The sequence below is a fragment of the Gouania willdenowi genome, chromosome 11 (assembly GCF_900634775.1).
Source record: "Gouania willdenowi chromosome 11, fGouWil2.1, whole genome shotgun sequence".
Lineage (NCBI taxonomy): Eukaryota > Metazoa > Chordata > Actinopteri > Blenniiformes > Gobiesocidae > Gouania > Gouania willdenowi.
The window spans coordinates 3977045-4000939 of NC_041054.1; the positions used below are offsets into that span (position 1 = coordinate 3977045).

The 23895-nt window shown below is 40.3% G+C and overlaps 1 protein-coding gene and 1 long non-coding RNA gene across 2 annotated transcripts in view; one reads left to right on the forward strand and one right to left on the reverse strand.

The window, feature by feature from the left end:
- The window catches only part of LOC114472383 (uncharacterized), a 57971-nt gene extending 47790 nt beyond the window's left edge, over nucleotides 1–10181 (reverse strand). The window contains exon 1 of the long non-coding RNA XR_003675087.1: nucleotides 9871–10181. This is a non-coding gene — a long non-coding RNA (uncharacterized LOC114472383). The remainder of the gene's footprint in view (nucleotides 1–9870) is intronic.
- nedd9 (neural precursor cell expressed, developmentally down-regulated 9) overlaps nucleotides 1–20028 on the forward strand; it is a 44737-nt gene extending 24709 nt beyond the window's left edge. Inside the window, exons 3-7 of the mRNA XM_028461634.1 lie at nucleotides 13367–13465; nucleotides 14594–14731; nucleotides 16069–17226; nucleotides 18002–18091; nucleotides 19167–20028. Of these exons, the coding sequence (XP_028317435.1) occupies nucleotides 13367–13465; nucleotides 14594–14731; nucleotides 16069–17226; nucleotides 18002–18091; nucleotides 19167–19691 (2010 nt within the window). The 3' untranslated portion in view covers nucleotides 19692–20028. The remainder of the gene's footprint in view (nucleotides 1–13366; nucleotides 13466–14593; nucleotides 14732–16068; nucleotides 17227–18001; nucleotides 18092–19166) is intronic.
- Nucleotides 20029–23895: the final 3867 nt, after the last annotated feature.

Sequence of the window (23895 nt, forward strand, 5' to 3'; positions counted from 1 at the left end):
AGAAAATTCAAAAATCCAGGCAAACCTTGTCATTACAATGGTTTAAGAGGTAAACTAACATACATTTGTATTTTCACTCTCTCTCCAACACAGTTTTGAGACTAAAGACATTTTAAACTCATCATAATATATATATATATATACATAAATTCATCATGGTTTGAGTTTACAAACTCATCCTTCCACAATAATATCCATAAACACAGATGGAAATTAATTTGAGCTTATAGTAAGCTTTATTGATAGGCTAGGTCTTAGCACAATGATTTTCCTGCATGCAAGATTACCTGTGCAGGTGGTGGAGTTTTGCGCACATCCTGGCTTTCAATGGAGAGAAAAACGAAGAGCAGAAAGGCGACAAGCACAAACTGAAATGTTGGAGGAGAAGGAGGAGCTTAAACAAATAGTTCAACGACAGCAAACAAAGTGTGAATATGAGCAGGAGAAACAGAATATAGGAGGCTGTGAAAAAGTCAACGCTGTGTCAAAAACATGAAGAACAGCAGATGAAATCAAGAAAAGATGAGCAGATGGAAAAATAAGAACAAAAGAGAGAAAATAGCTCGGAAAAAAAATTTCACTTTATTTTTCATTCACGAGCTTCACCTTTTGTCAGCCATCTGTGAGTAAAGCTGTGACAGTTACACATGCTGAATAGATACAAAAACAACCGCCACAATGAGTTCCAGATTTGATAAATCACATTCCATGTAGTAGTATTTTGCGCATTCTGGCAGAGATGTCCTGATTACATATTCATTAGGATCACAAACAGATCACATGGGGTCTTTTTCTCGTTTTACTGATGTGATCCTCGGTAGTAGTAGATCAATATGCCTTTGTGCACAGTGTCAAGTTATGTACACAGACCTTTAGGAAATAAGGCCCTAATGGTACACATTTTTGTTTATATATACAGATCTCTAAACGATTATTACCGCCACCAAGGAGGTATTTATCGGTTTGATTATGTCAAAATTACTTAACAGATTTTGCCAAAGGCCAGGGAAGATGCCACTAGATTTCGGAGGGATTCGGATCAATATACTGCTTTTGGATTAATTAAAAAAAAAAAAGGAAAAATCTCTCTCTCTCTCATTTTTGATGAAAATTTTTTAAAATTGTATCTCTGTTTGTAATTGACCGATCTTTAATAAGTTGAACTCAGTTATGTCAGGTTGATTCTTCAGTTACTCCACCGGTTTCATCATGATTTTTCACCCAAAAAATGGAGGTGCCCATACATTTGGACCTACTGTATTGTTATTAATGATATGCATTTCTTCCAAGCCTTTAAAGTGTGAATGATCATTGTACCATGATCAGAATCACTGACCCAAATAACTGCCAATAACTGATGAAGAGATTTGGTGCTTGGCGAAGGTTTGAGCCCTAACCTTCGCCCCCAGAGTGTTCTTGTTATTATATTATTTTTTTCCTCTTTACAGTAGAATAACTGTGATAGTTCTTGCTTTTAATGCACTAATAGATGTCGAAACTTTAAAAAAATCTGTTTTTATAACAAACTATCGACTTTGCAGACAGCGTACTGAAACCTGAGGAGTCGTTCCCGTCTATTCAACCATTTAACTGGTCCCAGTGCCTCGCACCAGATTGTTCCTGCAGGAGAAGGATTGTAATTATATGCTGAATGAGCTTTTGATGTCCTCAGGGTTTTTTCCTTTTTAATAACAAATCAGCTCCAGCCATCGCAGAAACCAGCCAAGGTGTGCGTAAACAGGCGCCGGCAGCTTTAGAGGACTTAGTGTGATTTGGCGTGCGAGGAGCCTCAGTGATAAAGTCAGTGAGAGCCGGCGGGGCTGAGAGGAGAAAACTGTCAATCACATCACAGACTGTGAGGCTTACGCAGAGGAAAGCTATTAAAACGGCTTTGGAGATAACGCGGGATATTGAAGGTGCTTCCATTGATTGTTTCCTGCTGCAATTCTACATTTTAAATTGAATTAAATTTTAGCGCAATTGGAGTGTTTTTTGATTAGAATGAGGTTGTTATCAGTCGGAAAAAAATGTCAAACCAGGAGGTTTTTTTTGTCTGATTCTGTCAGTTTGTCCAGATAAACCAGATCTCACTGTGCAACACAAAAGCCGTCACACAAATATCAAAGCAGGAAGCTCATTACGACTACATTATTCATGGCAGGATTCACACTTTTGTGATCGTTGTGGAAAGCTCCAGTCATTGTGCTTTGTGCCCAGCACCAACATCAGATATAATCCTTCAGTTTGAGTAAACAAGACATAAGATGAACCAAAACAATCAGACGTTGCTTGCACGATAGGAGAATTTGCAGCAACGTTTCTGGATGTTTCAAAGCAAAGCGACAACAAATATGACATACAGTATGGGCTGAGATTTTTGCCACTAGAAACTGAATTTGAATAGTTGGCATTGAATTTGAAAGTAACAACTTGAAATTGAATGTACTGCTTTGAAACTGAAATAGTAACTTTTCCTGTGCAAAAATTCAATATATTACTGACTCTCAAATTCAGATTCACTGCACGCAATTCAATTTCACGACACGGAGACACACTTCCGGTCCGCGAGGTTGAGCAATCAATCACTGATTCATGGAACTCCCGTTTAAAGTGAACTTTCCTGTGGAAAGTGATGGTGGAAGAACAAGGACCAGGTTTGCATTAATAAAGTTATTTATAACTTTAGTACAATAGTAGCTATTGGGTGCTGTTGCTATAATGGCACCGCACGACACAGACCCAGTCAGTAGCTGCGTTTCCATTACCCTTGGAAATGCGCAAAATCTAAATAGCGCAAAAAGAACTGGTGATGGAAACACCTGAATTTCGAAAAAGCACAAAAAAGTTTCAACCCATAGACACAACACTTTTTCCGCAAATACACGTTATAGAACGTGACGTACCTGGTCACATGACCACTTCTCTCGGAGAAAACATGACGCGGTACGTGGAAACATAAGAAAAGACGGGGAAATTTCTTAGCATTATACTTTAAAATTATTACTGCCACATTAGACGTGAACAACGAAGGCATGCAGAGTGTTATAAGGAGGTTTGGAGTGTCCGTCTTCCTGTAGTGAAGTCTCGCGGGATGAGATTTCACCGGAGTTACGAGGCTCCTGCTCAAAACAACCTTCATTGGAAACACGTTCAAAGTGCAATTATACTTTGTCGATATTTAGAAATATCGCTTTTATTTTGTGAAAATCTGTCATGGAAACCCAACCAAATAATGATAGTTTTTGTAGACGTAAATGGGAGTTCCATGAATCAGACATTGATTGCTCAACCTCGCGGACCGGAAGTGTGTGCCTGTGTAGTGAAATGAAAAAATGGAAGAAAATTCAATTTCAAGTTGTTACTTTCAAATTCAACACCAACTATTCAAATTAAATTACTAGTGACACAAATCTCAGAACACAATGACAGCTGATCAGCTGTTCCCTCTAAGTTTTTGGATAAAACGCTTTACTTGATCTGGAGTGAATGGAAACAATGTGGTGAACTGTAATGTGAGAGCACATTATAACATTACTGTTGACCAGTGCAGGCTGGAAACCAGACAAATGTTCCCTCTGAAAAGCTTTGAGCTGCCTTTTGGCAACATTTAAAGCCCAACTCACTTATTGCCACTTCAACTAGCACAGCGCCAAAACACGCGTATGAATGACCACAACTCATTTTTAGGTCACCACTCCCTCAAAGCAGCACTTAATGGATGTCTTTCTGTGATGAAAAATCCTTTTTAGGAAATGAACTGAAGGATTTCTGTTCATACATTCTTGGATCGGCTGCATTTTTTTAGTTTGACCAACAGATTTTAAATTTTAGTTCATCTATATTCCAATCCTTGGACAACTAACCACAGCAGTGCATGTTGTTTATTAGATTTGAATGAATTGGCTCGATCATTAAGAGATTTATGAGTTACATTGCTTTTTCTTATGTGACTAATGCTTTAAATCTTTCAAGGATGGATGATGGATTTGTGGCTTATAGTGCATTTTCAGACTTCATACGTAGACGTGTATAGTCTTTGTTGTGTACACTGAGACAAACAAATTGTAGGATGCTTTATTAGAGAGGAACTTGACACCAAAGTGATGGCGTTTCGTTTGCCAAAGGACACAATTTGCTGCAGTTGATAAAAAAAAAAAAAAAAATGTATCGGATAAAACCATAGTGTAGTCCAAATACATACTTTAAGGAACTTTCATTTTGACCGATGCCTGCGTACTAACATTTATGCAAATGTTTTGCTTTATTGGTGAATATTTAGGTCACTCACTAATTTTTTTCAATGCCAAATTGCTTCAAAAATTTTAAAAGTTTTACTTATTCACTAATTTAATACAACAGAATGATCTATAACCAAAGTTCATGGCTTAAAATGTCTTCAGTGTGTTGTTTTGCTTTCAAAATATTTTGTCAATCATCAATGCTGCTGGAACACGAATATCTTGAGACAGTGGATCTGGCCTCATAGATCAATAAATTGAAGATCATTTGCTTAAAAAAAATTTGTAAAGGTTTGAAATTGCCACTAAAAGGTTTTGTCATCTCCACTGTAAACACTCCATTTATTAATATTTTTGGAAAAATTTCTCACATTGCATTGTGGGATGTGGAGTCCTGTTGACAGATGTACTTCATTCGCATCGTGATTTCTTGCATTTGCCCTAAAAATATGTGTATTCATGGACTGAAAACAATGGTTTATCTTTGGGTTTCCAGGAAATATCCGAATCTGGACGAAATTGAATCTCTTGTGGAGTGAAACTCCAACAAAAATGGTGTTCAGCCAATCAATGTCCTCCTTGTTTGGCAAATAAACTTTTAAGCAGCAAATTGAACCATTTGTTTATTTTTATTAGCAAATAATCTTTGATTTATTGATCCATGAGGCTACACTATGGTTTTATGTGAAATACAATTTTCGTCTCGAGCAGCAATGAAACCTAAAACACCCAATAAGAAACAGGATCTGTTTTAGTTTGAGGCTAAAAGAAATGAAATACTTCCATTTCAGCCTCGGCTACATTATCGCAGAGTTTCCAGAGGAGAAAGTCCTCACAGTGCTCTCAGTGTAGAGCAGATTACTTTTGGTCCTTCTGATTTACGACCCTGACCCTTTGGCCGCATAGCCACAGCTGGCGATTCATCATGTATGTGACTGTGGCGAGCATCTAAAGTGTAGCTGGCCTCCCCCAGGAAGAAATAACTCACTCATGACTGTTGTGTGCATGATTCGACTGAGAAAATACAACCGTTGAGGCAAACAAACAACCCGTTCATTACACCGTAAGCAGGTCGCTTCCAGAGTTTTTATACCAACGTAAACCACGGCACACCCTGCAGTCGCAAACACTTATCAATATACTTCCCGCGGCTGCGTAGGAGTTCATTAGTGCCTTTGTTGGAGCCTCTTTATGGCACCATTGAGCAGATCTTGATCTGTGGGTATGACCAACATGAGGAGGAAGTACAAGGCACAGGAATGAGAGGGTCCTCTGAAAGACGCAGATAAGAGGCCATGTTTGAACTTTGAGCAGCAGGAGCTCAGCGGGCTGAATCAGAGCAGGAAGTACGGATAAAGCATGGACGGGGGCGAAACAGACCAACCTTTCATGGCTGAGGAGAAGAAGAGAGGAAAATCTCTTCCACCAAATTGTCACAATGCTTTGTATTTCGCAGTAGTTTTCTTGCCGTGGCCCGTTAATGTTTCACTTAATCGTGAAGAAACATGTAAATACATTTGCACAGATGAAAATCACCCGGTGATAGAACTTAAGGGGTAACCAGGAACTATGTTTTCAGCCGTAGTTCAAACAGTCAATAAAGACAGTTCGTGAAGGTTGGAAAAGCGTCTCGTCTGTAACGCGAGCTTTAGACGTCCTGGAGGAGAGAAAAAAAATGATGATTCGTGCAGATCTTCCAGCTCTCCCAGCACGGTCCCGCAAGGATATCAATGGGAGCCAAACCACACCGAGCCTTCATACACCAACCGTCCTCACCACATGAAGCGTAAATAACCAACTGCCAATCTGGATTTGTGCTGCAGAGTCGTGCAACCTCAGGAGGATGTGTGCAGTGCGGGGACTCAAACCCTCAACTTTGGGAAAAGATGATGGCTTCACAGTAATAGGATGCTGGGACTAATGGTGGAGGAAGTCTTGGTCATATTTTGGGTATAATACTGACTTTTACTGGACTGAATAGAGTCCGTATATTTTAATAACCAACGCACTGATTAGCTTTTATGTGATACAGATTATTTTTCTTGCATAATCAATATATGTCAAAAGTTAATGTTATTTTATGGGTTTTTGTTGTTGTTCCATATTTTTGACACTAAATTTAAAATCTAATTCCTTCACATCTTGGTAATTGTCAAAACTGGAATATTGTGACTGCTCTATCACTGTATAAAAGTCAGTGTTGCTGCTTTAAGTTGATTGTGTGCGCACTAGTCATGTCAAGACTCAGTGGCAGGATTTGATTAAACACACAATCTGTAATCTGTAATGTTCAGTTTGAAATTACAAAGCATGCTGGGAAACTGCAACTTTAAACAATCCTACTCAATTTTTCTAGTTTCAAATTCACTCAATGGAATTGAGTGGAAAATGTTGATCTAATCTTAATTATGTCATTTTACTTCATAACTAAGATAGCTGAGAAACTAATCTTTTAGCTAAAGTAATATTTACTACACCCCAAAATGTGTCACTATCGCTATTTTATTACAATTCAAGAAACTCAAAGAAAAATACGAGACTTGACATAATATCTGCTGATGTATTTAAAGGATAATTTCATCCACATTATCCATATAAGGACTGTTATAAGAATAAATGAGTTTTCTTATCCTTCCATTTATGAACCCGTTCACCCTCCCCGACCTTTCTCTGCTAACTGTGTTTGGAGCAGGAAGGAAATCACATTCTACGACATCACTGACACGCTGACAATAGCAGCACTCAGGAGACTTCTCCTCCTCGTATGATCCCATTGTTTCTTATGACTAGGAGGATTTTCTTGCGCTTTATTTCCCTTGGTTATAAACACAACCTGTCAGTCGCCTTCGTTTAGCGTGTCGTCTTTTCCGGATTATGGCGCAGGAGGATTAAAAATGCTGCTTCGATCTCAGAGAATGAGCGATGATGGTCATTATAGCTTTAAAAAAAAAAAAACTGTTCTTTCTCCTTTAATGCACTTCATTAACGCACACGGTCTTAATGGGTGTATGTACTCGGAGACGGTTGTTTATCTCGAGGGATTGGAGACTTAATCACCTGCATTAATTAGTTTGCCGCTCTAATGCTCTGGCGTGGCTCCAGAATGGTAGCTCTAATGAGAGGAGCTGCGTAAATCAACATGCAGTGATCCAGCATCACAGGAAAGGTCAGAAAAAAACACAGCTTGTACATTTTCATCAGTGCACAATGGGAGTGCTGGTGTTGTCAGGAATGGTTCCTGTGACCCTCCTGGAAAGGTGAAGCGAAGGCGTGGTGATGACGGATGAAAGCGGAAATGCTCGGACGCCATCGGAGAGATGAGAAGGTGTAAAGACGGATGGATGAGATTCATGAGAGCTCAGCTGCAAAAAGCCTCGTTAGGGCTGTTGTTTTGTCAGCATTAGCCATTAGCCCGTTAGGGGAATGGTTCAGTGTGCGTGTCCGTTAAGCATTGAAAGGTGTGAAATCATGATTACCTGTGAAATCTCACCCCCGTCAGGTGTCGTAACTCAGCCACTCGCAGTCACCAAGGCTTCTAAGGAGAACAGGCAAACTGCCAAAACGCCGGCTGTGGGTATCATGATAAACCTGATGTTTGCTAATTAGAAACCACACATTATGACTGGGTTTGTCTCCGTATCTCTGCTATTTACATCTTCATTCAACATGTGACCTTACGTATAAGGTAGGACTGGGCGATACGAACCAAAAACCATATCTCAATATTTATCTCTCAATAAAGTCCGAAAAGGTTAAAGTCATTGGTGCCAAATGTCACAAAGTCTCTTATTAACAACCAGCTGCACAATATGAACATGGTAATAGTCCTGAAAACAAAGTTCCTTCACATCCTAATAAATGATAAATAGCTGTGGGAAATAGAAACAACAGATACAGCACAAAATACAAAAAGCCAGCGATATGGACCATATCTTTGACTCTGCTTTAGCCTGTGTCTCTTTAAGGGACAGCACATGTGAGTGAGTTCTGTAGCATGGCAGTGCGGAGAGGAGTTTGTGTGAGAGGCAGACTGTGGGGGGAGAAATAGAAAAAGTACCTTCACTTAAAACTATCATTTTAGCACAAAATAGGCTTCATAGTAAAGCTATATCAATAATTATTTTGTATATTGCTAAAAAATAAAAATCCTGATTACTTACACAATTAATACACATTTAAAGTCAATTTTCAAAATTCACAAAAGACCCGAGCAGGTCGGAGCAACACTGTGAAAGTGAACCCATGGTACGCCTGTGTTCTACTAACAGCTGGCAGCAAACGCCTCATTAAGATGTTTTGATGGTGATTATCAGAAGATCACAAAGACAGAGCGTGTCAATGGCGCCTATTTCTCCTTTGCTAAATTAGCTTTAAAATGTCTTCAATTACATTAGACTCAAGTTTAATATTTAACCATTTCTGACCCTCGTCACCCCTTTGTAGAGCCCCGGTTTTCCATTTTTAATTTTCAACAATTTCAAACTTTCAGAGTAACAATTACCATTTTATTCCTGTTTAATCAGCTTTCCATAATATGTTGAAATTACTAACTTGCTAAATATTCAAAATCAAGCCAAAAGTGCTTGTAAACATTGTAAATAATTGTATTTTTCTATGCCTCAATAGTGCAGAACATGCATCAAATTTTGCAAGATTGAGCTTTTTTGCAACATTTGGCATATTCTCCCAAAACGTGTAGATGAGGTTGTATTCTTTAATCATTTCAGTTATTGAACTCTCAACGGTTTTATTGATCTTCCATTTAACATCACTCACTTGCTAAATTATTTGACATCACTTTTAACACGTCACAGCCCCTTCCTGATTGTATAGTGGACTGGTAATTGAAATATTCACAATAGGAGTTGTCTGGTTTGTATTTCAATTTCAAAATGTTAATAATAGATCTTTGGAAATTGAAGAATTGATTAATAATCGGCAAAAATAATATTGCAACTGATCAAATTGATTTTTTTCTTCTACCTAGGCTAGTGTTTCGCAAATGGAGGTATGCATACCCCTAGGGGTACATGACGTTACTACAGGGGGTACTTGAGAAAGAGAGAGAGAGAGAGAGAGATGATGACCTGAATCAGTCTTGGTCCCACACCAGGCTGGAGATAATAAATGATAAAAACTATAGAACTGTGACACTAAATACTGTTTAATTCTACTTATTTACAAAACAGATTATTTAAAATGTGTGTAATCACTGCTTTATTGTTGTTTTCTCATAGCATTCTGAGCAGACAGAATGTTGTAGTGGGACAAAATGTGAACAGAATCGTCATCTGTGTCTGAAGTAAGAATCAGTGGTTTGAAATGTTCTGGCTGATTTTTGTGTGTTGTTGGTCTGATAGTAAACAGAAGTATTATTAGACTTCTATATTTATCCACTGAAAGAAAACAACATCTGTAGTGTGTTTTCATGAATATGATGAGCCTCTTCTGTGTGGGTGGAACGTTCAATGACCTCAGACTGTGTGTTTTTACAATGATTAACATTATTCAGTAACCACAGAGCGAGTGTAACAATCAGATGAGGTCGTTGTTGCTTCTCGAATGACTCGAAGTCAGACCTGCCAAAACCTGAGTGTGCGGAGTAAACAGGTTTGTGCCGTGAGTCACTCACCGCCGTGCGTAGGAGTGTTAACAAGCCTCTATTTGCTTCCTCGGGGCACTTGTTTCAGCGTCTTCACTCATAAAGAGATGCTGAGCACCGATCTATCACCTGAGTGGGAGCAAATGTTTGCTCTGCCACTCCTCTGGATCCTCATGATGTCACAGCTTTAAAAGAAGGTCTCAGCGTCTCCGTGCGAGGGCTAAAGATGTAAATATTTACCAGCCGTGGAGCGATGGCGTGCTGGGTAAACAGAAGGTAGAGTTGGGAAGTAAATGAGCAGTGGACATGTGGGAGGAGAGGGCAGGCCAGCTTTGGGTAAAGACCTGTACCTGCTGGAAAGGTCATTAATAGCGTCAATGAAAGCCTAGCTACCATCTGCGTCTCAGTCCTGATATGAAATAATCACACTCAGTCAGGCTCCACCCACTGGGACTGCAGCCGGCCAAAGTGACCTTTTACCACACATTAGGGCGTTGGTATTCAGTGAGCAGGACCGTCTCTAAAGGAGTCACTCCCTGTTCTTATTTACATTAATGAAGATCGGCAAACCCTAAAGGCAAAATACCAAAATAGGAAGAGAAAGAGTTTATTTCAAAACTAAGAGCTTAGCTTTTATTAAATTGCACTGAGTGTTATCCCATTTACTCATACAGCAGATCATTAGCATATGAAGACTTTTAAAAGATGTAGCTTCACATAGTTTAATATAGCGATGTTTGATATTAACTTTTTACCAATATCCAATATGCCGATATTGTCAAACACTACAACCTTACTTTAGGTAACATAATATTTATATATCATCATGCTACTACTTGCTACTACTTTTAATATGATGTCCCACTTGATATAATCCACTTAAAACATAATTTGTCCAAAATAAGGAAACAAATCCAACTTCAGTCATGGAAAAATTACCGTATTTATTTTCAAATTGTTTCAAACAACAGCACCTACGTATCAATTTTTCAATATCGGTGAAAAAACTAATGCCAATGGTCAACCGGTATCACATTTTATAGCAAATTATTACATTTTATGACAAATATTAGCCAATTATATCGTCCATCTATTTTTGAATAACGATAGATGGCTGTAAATAAAGACCCAAAGTTTCAAATAAATCCTCAGGGACCTGAGGATAGAAATCAGCTTTGGCTACAATCCTGCATATTCACAGGTACACGTTTGTTTTTAATTTGCATTGTCCCTTGAATAAATTAACAAATCAAGTCAAACTCAATCTGACGGTAATTAATTGGATAAAACTGTAAATAAAGTGAAAGCAACTGGAGATGTTACTTATGTTAATTTATGTAATAAGCTTTACGTCTACTCACTGCTTTTCTGACACCTTATTAATTGTTGCTTCATCTATGGTCGTGATCCAAATTTTCCTCTAATATTTTTTCTTCTACAAAGCTGTTCCGTATTAGTGAATTCAATGTTCCTAAGGAGTGTTTGAGGACCGAGGGGTATGATGGGAGGAGTAGTTCAGGGAGCGTGCAGGTTAACGGTTCGTGATTGTAAGAGTTTGTCAGGCTCCCCGAGGTCATGAAATTCCTGGAAAAGTTATGGAATTTGAAAAAACAATTTTCATGGAATAATTTAACTGGAAATATAGCCTATTTTATTTTAGTGTTTAAAATCCAATCTTCGCTATTACTATGGGACGTTAGGCAACCCAACACATTGTGTAGTACATCGCTTTTAATAAATGTGTCTGTAAATTGAAATTGTAATCTCAATCTTGTTTAATGTTGTTGTGCCATTGTACGATAAGTGATGGACACATTTGCTTCTAACCATGGCACATTGTCAGACTTCTGTTACACTAGTACACTGGAAAGGGCCGCTCATTTTTGCGCTCTAATGGTCTTGAATACATCTTAGCGGTTCAAAACTAAGTGATGGAAATTTGGTTAAATATTTTGGAAAAGTTTGGAAAAAATCACTGTGAAAAAAGTGTGGGAACCGTGGTTTGCGTTTTGTGGTGGTGTTGGTCGACGACCGAAGTATTATAGGAGATATAGCAGCTGTTTCAAACAAAATCAACCAACACAGCAGCACAGATAGTATCTGACAACCTCCAGACTTTGAAATAACAGCGGCTTTGACACAGCCATGTTCTGTGGTTAGACGGTTCTGACGACTTCTTGCAGCACCACATCTAAGCTACCAAAGCTTAGCCAACCAGTGAAGACGAAGTTTAAGTGAAATGAATAAACTTTACGACCACAATATTTTACATTTCGGTGAATCATGGCCACTGTATTTGTGTTAATAGGCACTTGGTATTGGCCAGGACACAAATCCCAGTAATCACACAGAAAGTGGTATCGGACTTCTACTGGTGGTTACCAGGTGATGTTCAGAGACTATCACATACAGTACATCCTTTTGAAACCCTTAAAGTCCATTCATGGCGTGTTGGTGGCGTTTGTTCCGCTATGACCTCACAGGAATGCTAGAACCATGAACGCCTCCAATCGCTGCAGCCGTGTCGCGATGCATCTGATGAAAAGCACATGGACTTCTGTTAGTCAGACGGTGACTGGGATGAATGGCATTCCTCTCCGTACGAGGCGACTCAATTTCTCTTTTGTTCACCTCTGGAGTCCAGTGTCACAGATTAGCATTAATCAAATATTAATGCCACTGGTGAGTCACTGCTCATGTGACTACCTCAACGTCACAGACGGATTCCAGGCACGGGGGCTTTAACGTCCCCAGAGGGAGCGTATGGTTCCTATTTGGGAGGCCTTGCAGATGATTTGTGCTCGCTCTAATGCTAACGGTGATGTGTGGGGGCAAAAGAGGAACACAAGGACATTCCTGGCATTCCTGTCTGTCTGACGCAGCAAGGAAGTCTTTCAGGGCCGAGGAGACGGCCCTTAGAGGGGAGACGATGGGCTGGATGGAGGGATTAGGAGGTGTGGAGGGAATGATTAGCACTGACGGGAAAAAGAGAGGGGGGGATGTATTTGGGTGATTACGCTGAGCTTTTACGCAGCCAGAGCTCCATCTCTCGTCCCGTTTAGATAAACACGAAACATTCAACTCATCTAGCCTGCACAAAATGACTCGACTGAACTCCAACAATGACTCAGATTAACCCAGATCCTATAAATCCTATGAGAGGCTGCTGCATGGTACACAATGCAGGTGAACTCACCTTAAACAAGACGGGTTTAAAGGATTCAGGGGAAATCGATTCACCAATAGAATCCTGGAAATCCAGCTAATCACAGAAAGTGGTGCAGTTTTATCAACGTGTATGAAACACGGTTTATGACATTTTCTATGTCAACTGATCAGCCTGTATGTGATCTTTTTATTTTTATTTTTTTTAAACTCTATTGGCCAATAACACTTGGTTCCCATTAATCAGAGCATCCTTAGTTTAAACATCATGACTGTAGCTCCTGGTTTGGATGACTAACTGACTGTTGTTGTTGTTGTTGTCCTGATTGTTTATTTCTCTTCCTGCTGTGATTGGACACAGGTGGTGACCTCGACCAGAATGGGACAGTCCAACGCTTACAGCCCGGGTCAGCACAACCAACAGGACCTGTACGACGTCCCACCCAGCAGATCACAGGGGGTGAGAGACTCGGCACACACACACACACGTGGACACACACACTGCAAAGAGTAGCGCAAACAGCTGAGCTAAGAATTCATTATGAAAACTATTTCATTTTGTTTTAATATTACATCTCAGAGTAAAAAAAAAGACTTAATGGGATTAATTAAATGACCTTTTTTCCTTTTAAAGATTTCCTCTATTGAATCTGAATGGATTCATTTTCAGACTGACCATAAAAAGTAAGCAAGAAAATGTTAATTCGAAAGATGAATGAGACGTGTTAGTTTGTTTTTTTAATTTTGAAAGGATTATATCACATTTTTACCTTTTTGACTACAAAAATCTTTAATCATTAGAGTTTTGATTACATGAATCCCTTAAACCTATGTTTATCCTATTACAATTGGTTTCTAGATCTGAGAAACATTGTTTTATTTTGTTGTACTGTATTTTACTTAAATCTTTTTACTGTATTACTAAAGATACTTAATGCCAAGTGCGCTTTAACCAGTGTTTGGAATAACGGTGTTTAAAATAATGGCGTTATGTAACGGCGATTATGATTGGCTAAGGCGACATGCCAGCACGCACACGCACACACACTACAGATTGGATGAAGCAGCAGAGATGGCGAGCGTGGAGCAATCTGATGAAAAGTTGACATTTTTAAGGTGACGATACAAACAACTTTAAATTAATTGTGGTCAAAGGCAAGAACGTGTATGTGAAGTGTTCATTATATCCAGGAGTGAAGACTTCGTCGACATCTGTTGTAAGCAACTCAAAATTAATGACGCACCTCACGACACACGCATCTAAAAAATCTGAATTATTTGACATAGAGCAACTTTTTTTATTAATAGTAACGCAAATAGTTACTTTCCTTGGTAATAAGTTACTTTTATTATAGAGTAATTTAATTACTAATGCAGTTACTTTTTTGAACAAGTAGTGAGTAACTATAACTAATTACTTCTTTAAAGTAACGTTCCCAACACTGGCTTTAACATGGAAAAATCTAGTCAAAAAAGATCAAACTTGATGATGTCACAGCTGCGAGGCACCTTCACCACGTCTCGTTCAGCTTTTACTGTTTAGATGTTGGTATTTTGTCTCATTTGTTCCACTTAACGTCTCTTTCAGGTGTATGACGTTCCTCCCAGTCAAATGTTTGCTGCTCATCAAAGCAGCACCAGAAACCAGGGAGTCTACGACATTCCCCCGCAGAAGATGGACCCGAGGACCAAAGGCCTTTATGACGTTCCTCCTGCTTCACAAGGGGTGAGGGAACATTGAGACGAGTAACTCAGCTTCATAGAACTCTCAGTTTGAGTCCAGTGCATCCCATTCAAAGCCAATCGCTCGTCACGTTGAAGACATTCCTGCGGCAGCCACAAATGAAGGCCTTTCCTGCCAGAGCATTTAAACCAAAGCTCTCCGTGTTTGGCTCTGCGTCTGAACCCTCCAGCAGGAAAATGAAAGAAGGCCAAGGACATAACTGTTTTCTTCCAAGCTGCTCTCACATATCCTCCTTTTTCTGAGAGCAGCATTAGTTTGTTGGTAATAGTTTTAATGTGGCGGGACTAGTTATTTACGTCGATTCTAATTACAGCCCGAGTCGCTTCGTTGCTCTTGGTGTGGATGCTGATGGGATTCACTCACAGGCCAAACTACGCTCCTATCACACCCAAAACCAGTCCGTCGTCAAGGTTTAAAACTAAGACAAACCTTTCCACCACCATCGAGCCAACATACATATGAATATAAAACAAAAAAGGGTTTTAGCTAATGAGATGTGTTTCTTTAAAAAAATATTGGTTTTATACTTTTCAGAAATTTCTGTAACGCATAAAAATCTCCTCCAGATCTTTCATGGCTTGTCTGATTCATATTTCATCCAAACGCTGTCATGTTTATGCCGTCTTTCCAGGTGAGGGATGTGGATACTTGAAGATGAATATTTGCGTTCATTGTTTTGCAGACGGTCTCCATACCAGCCACCAGTGCCACATGTTTTAAGTTACTTCAGCACCTAGCGTCAGCACTGGTTGAGGAGGGTCAGAGAGTAAAGGGGTTTGGCTATGTTCTTACGTCGACTTACCAATTCAGAATGTCTTATCTGGCTGATCGGAAAATAATTATCGTGCATCGCTAAAGACCCAAACATACTCGGTAAGAACATATATGGAGTGGACTCCATTCGGACTGTCCATACACCTCAGAGCTTTCCGCCTCGAGCACACCACCACACAGTAGTTTGTGAAATCCTCAATTTCCTGCAATTCTTAGTGCTTCTTTGTAGTCCTTGTATTCCTTCTGGGACGTGTTGTAAAGGTATCGGTACTTTAGTATCTTGTCTGCCAGTCTCTGCTCTAAGCTTGTCTTCATCCTTCTTGCTTTGTTTCACCAGGCGGTGAAATGCAGGTCGGTGTTTCATTAAATGAGTGTATTTGACTCTTAATAGATAGCATATATGTAGGTCTAATGAAAGCTAGCAAGGACTAGCATTTGCCTATGCAGCAAATGCTAACAATGCCTTTACTTATATGACCTTTTTAAAATACATGGCCTGTCCAATGACTGATATTTGTTGTCCTAATTGTTGTCCTGGTCCACAGGTGTACTCGGTGCCTCCGTGCAGGATGAACCCTGCTCTCCAGGAGGGAACCTACGACTTCCCGCAGCCTCTTAAGCACAAACAAGAAGGCATCTATGATGTCCCGCCTCCAGCCCTCGCCAAGTCCAACTATGACTTTCCTGCTGGCGTGGAGCCTCCTCTTGCCTATCGCCAACATACCAACGCCAATGAAGGCATCTATGACGTGCCCCCAACCGCCCTGCTTTCAGCCTCAGGGTCTCAACAAGACGTTTATGACATTCCTCGAGGTCTGCACCCCTCCCAGCTCAGAGCGTCGCCGGCTGACAGGGACAGCAGCGACGGTGTCTATGACATTCCCGCTCAGGATACTCGAGCGCTTGCCGATGTGACGGACGGCGTTAACCGGCTGTCGTTCTCCAGCACGGGCAGCACGCGCAGTAGCATGTCCACGTCCTCGTCCTCCACAGGGTCCAACTCAGACGGAAGGCTCGCTCTGGACGTGGACGTCGCCATGCAGAGGTTGTACCGCCTGCAGCAGGCGGTGGACGTCTCTCTCGGGGCGTTACATTCAATGGCAGCTTCTTCTCACTGGAGGACTTTTCCCTTCATGGAGCGACATGCAAATGATGTCCGCACGGTGCTGGACCGCATCCGAGCGGCTCTCGGGGATTTCATCGTTTTCGGTCGTGGCGCGGCGGTCAATGCCACGTCCCTGTCTGACTCCAGCCTGCACAGTAAGCTGCGGCGGCAGCTGGGACGGCTGGAAGACTCGCAGCAGATCCTGCTGCAGATCTACCAGGTCCTGGAGAACTGCAGCTGGGCTCTAAACGCACTGGCTTCAACGACCGGAAAGCATCACAACAAGAGCGACGACCTGGACCGCTTCGTCATGGTGTCCCGGACCGTGCCCGATGACGCCAAACAGCTGGCCTCCACCATATGCTGCAACGCAGAGCTGCTGTTCAGGCGGGCACACGTGGACGGGTCCTTCTCAGCCGGCAGCACGCCAGATGAAAACATGATTCACCCCCTCACGTCTCCATCGTCGGACAATGAGAACTACGGCGCTCCGACGAAACCCTTCCCCGTGTCGTCCGGCCAGGAAAAAGACAACATGAACAACAGTGAGAAGTGTGTGAAGAGCTGGATGGAGGACTACGATTACGTACATCTGCAGGTAAAACACCAGAAAATCTAAATCCGATCAGAAAGTTTGGCTTTGACCAAGAAGTTAAGATGTTTCCCCGAGTCAGCTAAGAGCATGTTGAACCACCAGGTGGAGATAAAACTCATGGCAATAAAGCTGGGCAATATATCGAGATTCAAGATGTATCAAGTTTTCCATTTTGGCGAAATAGAAAATTACAACATCGCCTATATCAGTATTTTTTTATAGCTAGTTTTGTATAAAAATACTCATTTTCATTACTTCTCAGAACAACATGAAAAGCTCAGTTAGATGGATTTCTGAGTGCATTCTAACCCAGACCTTCCCCTAAACAAGTCACACTACAGAACTCACTCACACATGCTGTCTAATACGAGAAAAAGCCAAAAGTGTCAAATACTTTGCAGTGGCTTGTAATAAATGTGCCTGTGTGGCATTTTGAATCAGAAAATTAACAATTAACAAGCAGAGTTCCCTTTAAAAAAATGTATCCAGAGTAGTTTCCTTTAACTATGATTATTTTCTAATCAAGGCACGGTGGTATCAGATGGTGTAGCTTTGTTCATAGTTCAGCTCCTGTTTCTGTTTCTCGTGTGTATCCATCAAAAGTGTTCAAAGAGAAAAGCATCATGAAGTAAAATTGATTCAGGAAAACACTAAATACAAAACATAGCATAATTGTAAATGAGGATGGTCGTCATCTTGTTGTGAGTGATTGGTTTATTTCTATGGAGGCCTGTGGGATTCCTGGTTTCCTGATCTTTTTTGCTCTTTTCCCCTGCAGGGCAAAGAGGACTTTGAGCGTCAGCAGAAGGAATTGTTGGAGAAGGAAAACATCATCAAACAGAGTCAGGTTCAGCTGGGTCAGGAGCAGGTGAGTCATCAAACACCCAACGCGCTAAAAATATGAGGAAACTTGAGTGTCTACCGGCACAGAAAATGTGAAATAAATCCATCCAGTAGTTTTTTTGTGGTATTTATAAGTCTTACAACACAGAAAAAATTTCTACGTTTCAAATTTTACAGATTTGTGACATCACAAGGTAAATCGGGAAAGAAAATACCCTCCCCTCCACTGGTAACTCCACCTCCAACCAGATAAAAACTTTTGCGAAAGACCGCCATTGTTTTTCTCCCAAGCGAAGGAGTGATTTAGTAAAACTAAATACATAACTTTCATGCTGCCGGGGCCACACCTCCACAGTGAACATAAACTGTAGCGTAAGCACTGTTTGTTCATGCGGAGGTGTACTCCGCTCTTGTGGTTTGGCGCATTGGCGAACCTGTTATATTGCCTCGTATCGCTGATCTGACATGTTTGTGACACAATGCGTTGCAGCGGTTGGAGAAAACAAATGATTATCACATTGAATGCACTATTCCTGTAGTTTGAAGAGCAATAGTGGAAGAGGAAGTGATTTAGCAGCTTAACACTCCAGTGAGAGTTTGAATGACTGCTGCTACTGTGAGACCCTAAGCTAGTTTTGATAAAAATACTTGTTTCAAGAGTCGCTGCTTTTACTTCTCAGAACACCATGAAGTGCTCAGTTAGATTGAGTGCATCCTAACCCAGACCTTTCCCTAAACAAGCCACACTACAGAACTCACTCACACGTGCTGTCCCTTAAAGGAGAAAAAGCCAAAAGTGCCACATATTGTGCATGTTTGTTAGTAAATGTGCCTGTGTGGCATTTTATATCAGCAAATTTCACCCAAATTGGCTTTCTGGTCAGACTTCATGAGTTAAACATATAAAGATTTATATCGCATATCGCCATTTTGAGAAAAAAATAGAGATATGAGTTTTGGTCTGTATCGCCCAGCCCTAATTTCAGTATACAAGGTCTCAGTACTCATTACATCATTGTGTCTCACACATTTTAACTTTCATAACTAGTTTATATGATTTAGTCTGTGTTTAGTCTAACATGTCACCTCCTCCTTCGCAGATCAACCAGTTTAAGAAGCTGGAGCAGGAGGTGATCAAACCAGTGGAGAACGACATCACTCAATGGATTTCACACCAAGACTCGGGCACAGCGACGGACCCCTCCTGCGCTGCCCCGCTGAGCCCCCGGGACCTCCAGCTGCTGGGCTTCTACTCTGAGCAGTGCCAGCAGCACTTTGTCACGCTGCTCAGCTCTGTGGACGCCTTCTTCTCCTGCGTGGGCGCCGGGCAGCCCCCTCGCATCTTTGTGGCCCACAGCAAGTTTGTCATCCTCAGCGCCCACAAACTGGTATTCATCGGGGACACCCTGTCCCGCCAGGCCTCGGCCCCCGAGGTGGCCAACAGGGTGATGAACTCCAGCAACGTGCTGTGCGGGCTGCTCAAAACCGTGGTGGCGGCGACTAAAACGGCCGCCATGAACTACCCCAACACCGCTGCCGTCCAGGAGATGGTGGACCGGGTCACCTCCCTGTCCCATCACGCTCAGCAGTTCAAGGAGCAGCTGCTGCAGATGGCTCGATCATGATTTCAAAGACTCTGTTTGTACAGGAATCTGCTCTAAAATCTATATTTGCCGCTCTGCGTCCGCCCTCCTGTTCCACATGCTGTAAAAAATCCCCAACGTGTAAATATTGGCTCTATTTTGGTGTAGATTGTTTTATATATATGATATGATTGTATAAATATATATATATATGTAGATGCAGTAGAGCTGTGGGGGACATTTTCCATAACATTCCTGTCGTGTTATTATGAAGCACCTTGTGACACTTTTTCAGGCCCGTAGCGTGTGTTGTTGTTAGTGTTGTTGTTATTATTTCACTGATGGCTGTGACAGTGAACCCATTTGTAAAGTATGTCGGTGTCGATGTGCGTTGCTCTCTATAAAGTAAACAACTGTTTTTCATCACATGGCTGCATCGTCTCATCACTATGACATTTGTTACATGAAGAAAACCAATCAGAAGAAAAGCTTGTGGTTGAACTTAAAGGTCAATAACAAAAATAGATCATTTTCACCCACAAACAAAGTCATAAACACCTTTAAAAACCCCTCAATATTTTCACAATATGATGCGGTATTTGACCACGGTGTGCTAAAATATCGAGCATCTTTGGAACTTGCCACGTGACTTCACAGTTTTTTTAATTTAATTGACGAATATTCTTATGTTTAAGACTATTTTTGTCAACCATTGGTTAACTATAAATGGGTCAGTTTTTTTTCATACCTACTTTTGCTCAGTGTTCATTTTGTAGACTAAAAATCTTTGTCATCTACACCGACTATGACTAATTATATATATATAATCTGTGTATCATTCGTTTTTCATTATGTAACAAAAACATGAAAAACAAAAAAAAACACATTATTTGATATTTGTTTCCAAAACCAAAATGAAAAAAACAGAAAACGCCTTGTTTTTCAAATTCAAGCTCTTTTGCGTCGGTACAGAAAACAAAAAACGGAAAAGGAACACCTTTATTTGTTCGTTGACTAATAAAAACAAAAAAACCTAATACCATCCAATATCAGGTTGACCAATGCTAATTGAATCTATTATTTTTTTCTATTATTTATTTAATCTTAATGTCATTTAGTTGACTAAAACTAGACTAACTGAAATAGTCCTGATGACTAAACTTGGACTAAAACTAGATTGCATTTTAGTCAAAACTATGACTAAAACTAAATTAAAATGTGCTGTCTAACATTAATTTTCTGTTTGAGTCATATTACTGGATCAAGCCTTTTCTAACATTCCACTACAAATTAAAATAAGTCATAAAGGTATGTACGACTCGGTGGTGATAACATATTGGATTGATGTCGGTATCGGAAGTGAAAAAGTAGTATCGGAACACCCCTATTTCTTTAACGAAGTGTTTATTGATACGGAAACGTTTCAATAGACCCCCTGTACTATTGACACGGAAACTTACGTTTTCCAGATCTTTTCTACATGAGCGTAATGTGCCTGTGGCGTATCATTTGTTATCATCATTGTGTAATTTTGTATCGATCATCGGCTAAAGGCAGATGGGAAAGAAGAAAAAAAAATCGGCCCTAAAAAATCCATATCGGTCAATCCCTAAGCATAACATCTCACACCAAACCCATTCACACATGTACACACCACCAGCAGCAGCAGCAGAACTTTAAAGTCTCTTCTGAGTGTAAGGACTTTAAAACTGGACTAATGTGCTCTGATCTCGCTCACAAACATTAAATATGTCCTTTTAATCAACTTTAATCACATCTCTGCAGGTTTCCTCTGAGCTCTGTGAGGTTTGTGTGAGATTTCAGCTCCAATCAGATCAGACTTCTTCAGTCAGTGGCTGGGAGGGATTGGACAAATATTCCTCACTGTGATTGTGGGACATTGGATGTGACACACACAGAATAATGAGGGTGAGCAGAGGACAAACACACACGGAGGACTGAAACATCTCGCCTAACCTACATTTCTTAATTATTGGATTAAAATCAGAGGCCAAAACATCTCCAACCCATTGATCTGCTTCTCATAAGGACATGCTAGAGTTAACTACAGTGATGAGAACATGCACACAGAGCTACTGCTGCAGCGTTGACATCATTTCCGAGGTTCACCACAATCATTTCCTGTGAAGTATTTGCAGCCTGTGAAATTACAGCTTGGCTCTGCACAGCCTGTTTCACTGAAATCTACTGCAGCATAAGTTCATAATACAAGTGAGTTTGAATCAAACCACTGCTTTACATTAAAGGGGATTAATAATGAACTGAAAACGCCTTTAATTCTGTCAGGGTTAATCAATGACAAAGAATTTCCCATTGTGGGACTAAGAGTATTACAGTAATGTGTTTCTTAATAAAAGGCAAGTTTTAAACGAATGCTGGAATATTGTTTGTGCAACACTGCCACCCAGTGGTCAAACAAATAACTGCAATAACAAGACAATTTAGAAATACAGTGACAAAAGAAAAAGAAAATGCAACAATTATTACAGCATAATTTATGTATATGGATAAATAAATAAAAACCTTGTTGCTCAATAGATTGCTTTTGTTAGGGCTGTACATCTTTTTAGATTATTTTGTGTTTATCTATTGTAGTTTTCAGTATTTCTCTTTAATTTGGTTTTTTGTGTATTTTTGGAGTAATTATTTAGTGCCAGCCATTTTCAGAATTTTTACCCCCCTCAGTCCCAGCCATTTTTGAGCATTTTGACTGATTTTTATAGACCCACAGAATATTTTTTACTATGACAATCTGAATTCTGACACCAGATTCTGAAAGATTAAAATCTCTAATTTCATCAGAAATTTAGTTTCTAGCTTGTTTTGTTCTTCCGTAATCAGCAGTTGAACAGAGGCAAGTTTCACAGAAATCGCCAGTTTGTGACAAAAAGCTGAGAAAAGTGGCTATTTCTGAAAAAAAATCTATTAGTGACTTTGAACTTTTTTTTTTGCTTTAGTGACACCTCAACATTGGTTTCATTCTATAAAACTACAAAAACAACACCGACACCAGGCTTTTGATGGCAAAAATTACTATTTTGCTATCTGGGTCAGACTTGAATAGTTTGCTTACTGTATTTTGGCCGTCCTCCAAGTCTCTCCCCCATCAGTCTCCACAGACGTAACTTCCATCTCCTCCCGGACATACCGAGTGTCATCGCTTGCTCCGTTTTTTGATCGTTTTATCTCACCATCGCCTCACTCTCAATAGTCCACTGAGTTCCACACATGCTCTGGTCGAGTGTGCGCTGCTGTGAGCTGGTGGGAACTTAAGCATCAACTCTCGTAGTGACATTTTCTGTCTCGTAAACTCCTTTCCTCTCCCTCTGAGCTCTGCCCATCACAAGTGATCTCTCTCCAAAAGTGCACTGCTACCACCTACATGTCACCTACAGTGTTTGGAATAACGGCGTTACGTAACGGTGTTTGTTTTTCAGTAACGGGGTAATCTAACTAATTACTTTTTACGCCGTTACCGTTACTGAACGCGGTGCGTTACATGCACTGATTAAATTAAATGTTATCCGAAAGCATCCCCGGCTTCTGACTCAACTGTTGTGAGGTGATGAGTTAAAAACAAGGTGAGCGATTATGATTGGCTTAGGCGGCGTCACGTTTCATGGTAGCCAATCAGAGCCAGTGTTTTTACACATGTGCCAGCAAGAGGAGGCGGGTTAAAAACAAGGTGAGCGATTATGATTGGCTAAGGCGACATGCCAGCACGCACACGCACACTACAGATTGGATGAAGAAGCAGAGATGGTGATCGTGGAGCAATCTGATGAAAAGTTGACATTTTTAAGGTGACGATACAAACACAACTTTAAATTAATTGTGGTCAAAGGCAAGAACGTGTATGTGAAGCGTTCATTATATCCAGGAGAGAAGACTTTGTCGACATCTGTTGTAAGCAACTCAAAGTTAATGAAGCACCTCACGACACACGCATCTAAAAAATCTGAATTATTTGACATAGAGCAACTTTTTTTTTTTTTTTTTTAATAGTAACGCAAATAGTTACTTTCCTTGGTAATTAGTTACTTTTATCATAGAGTAATTTAGTTACTAACGCAGTTACTTTTTTGAACAAGTAGTGAGTAACTATAACTAATTACTTTTTTAAAGTAACGTTCCCAACACTTGTCACCTATTATTTTGCTATCTGGCTCACAGTGGTCAATCACACAGACGCAGCTTCCTTTTCCTCCCGACAGCTTGGCCCGGT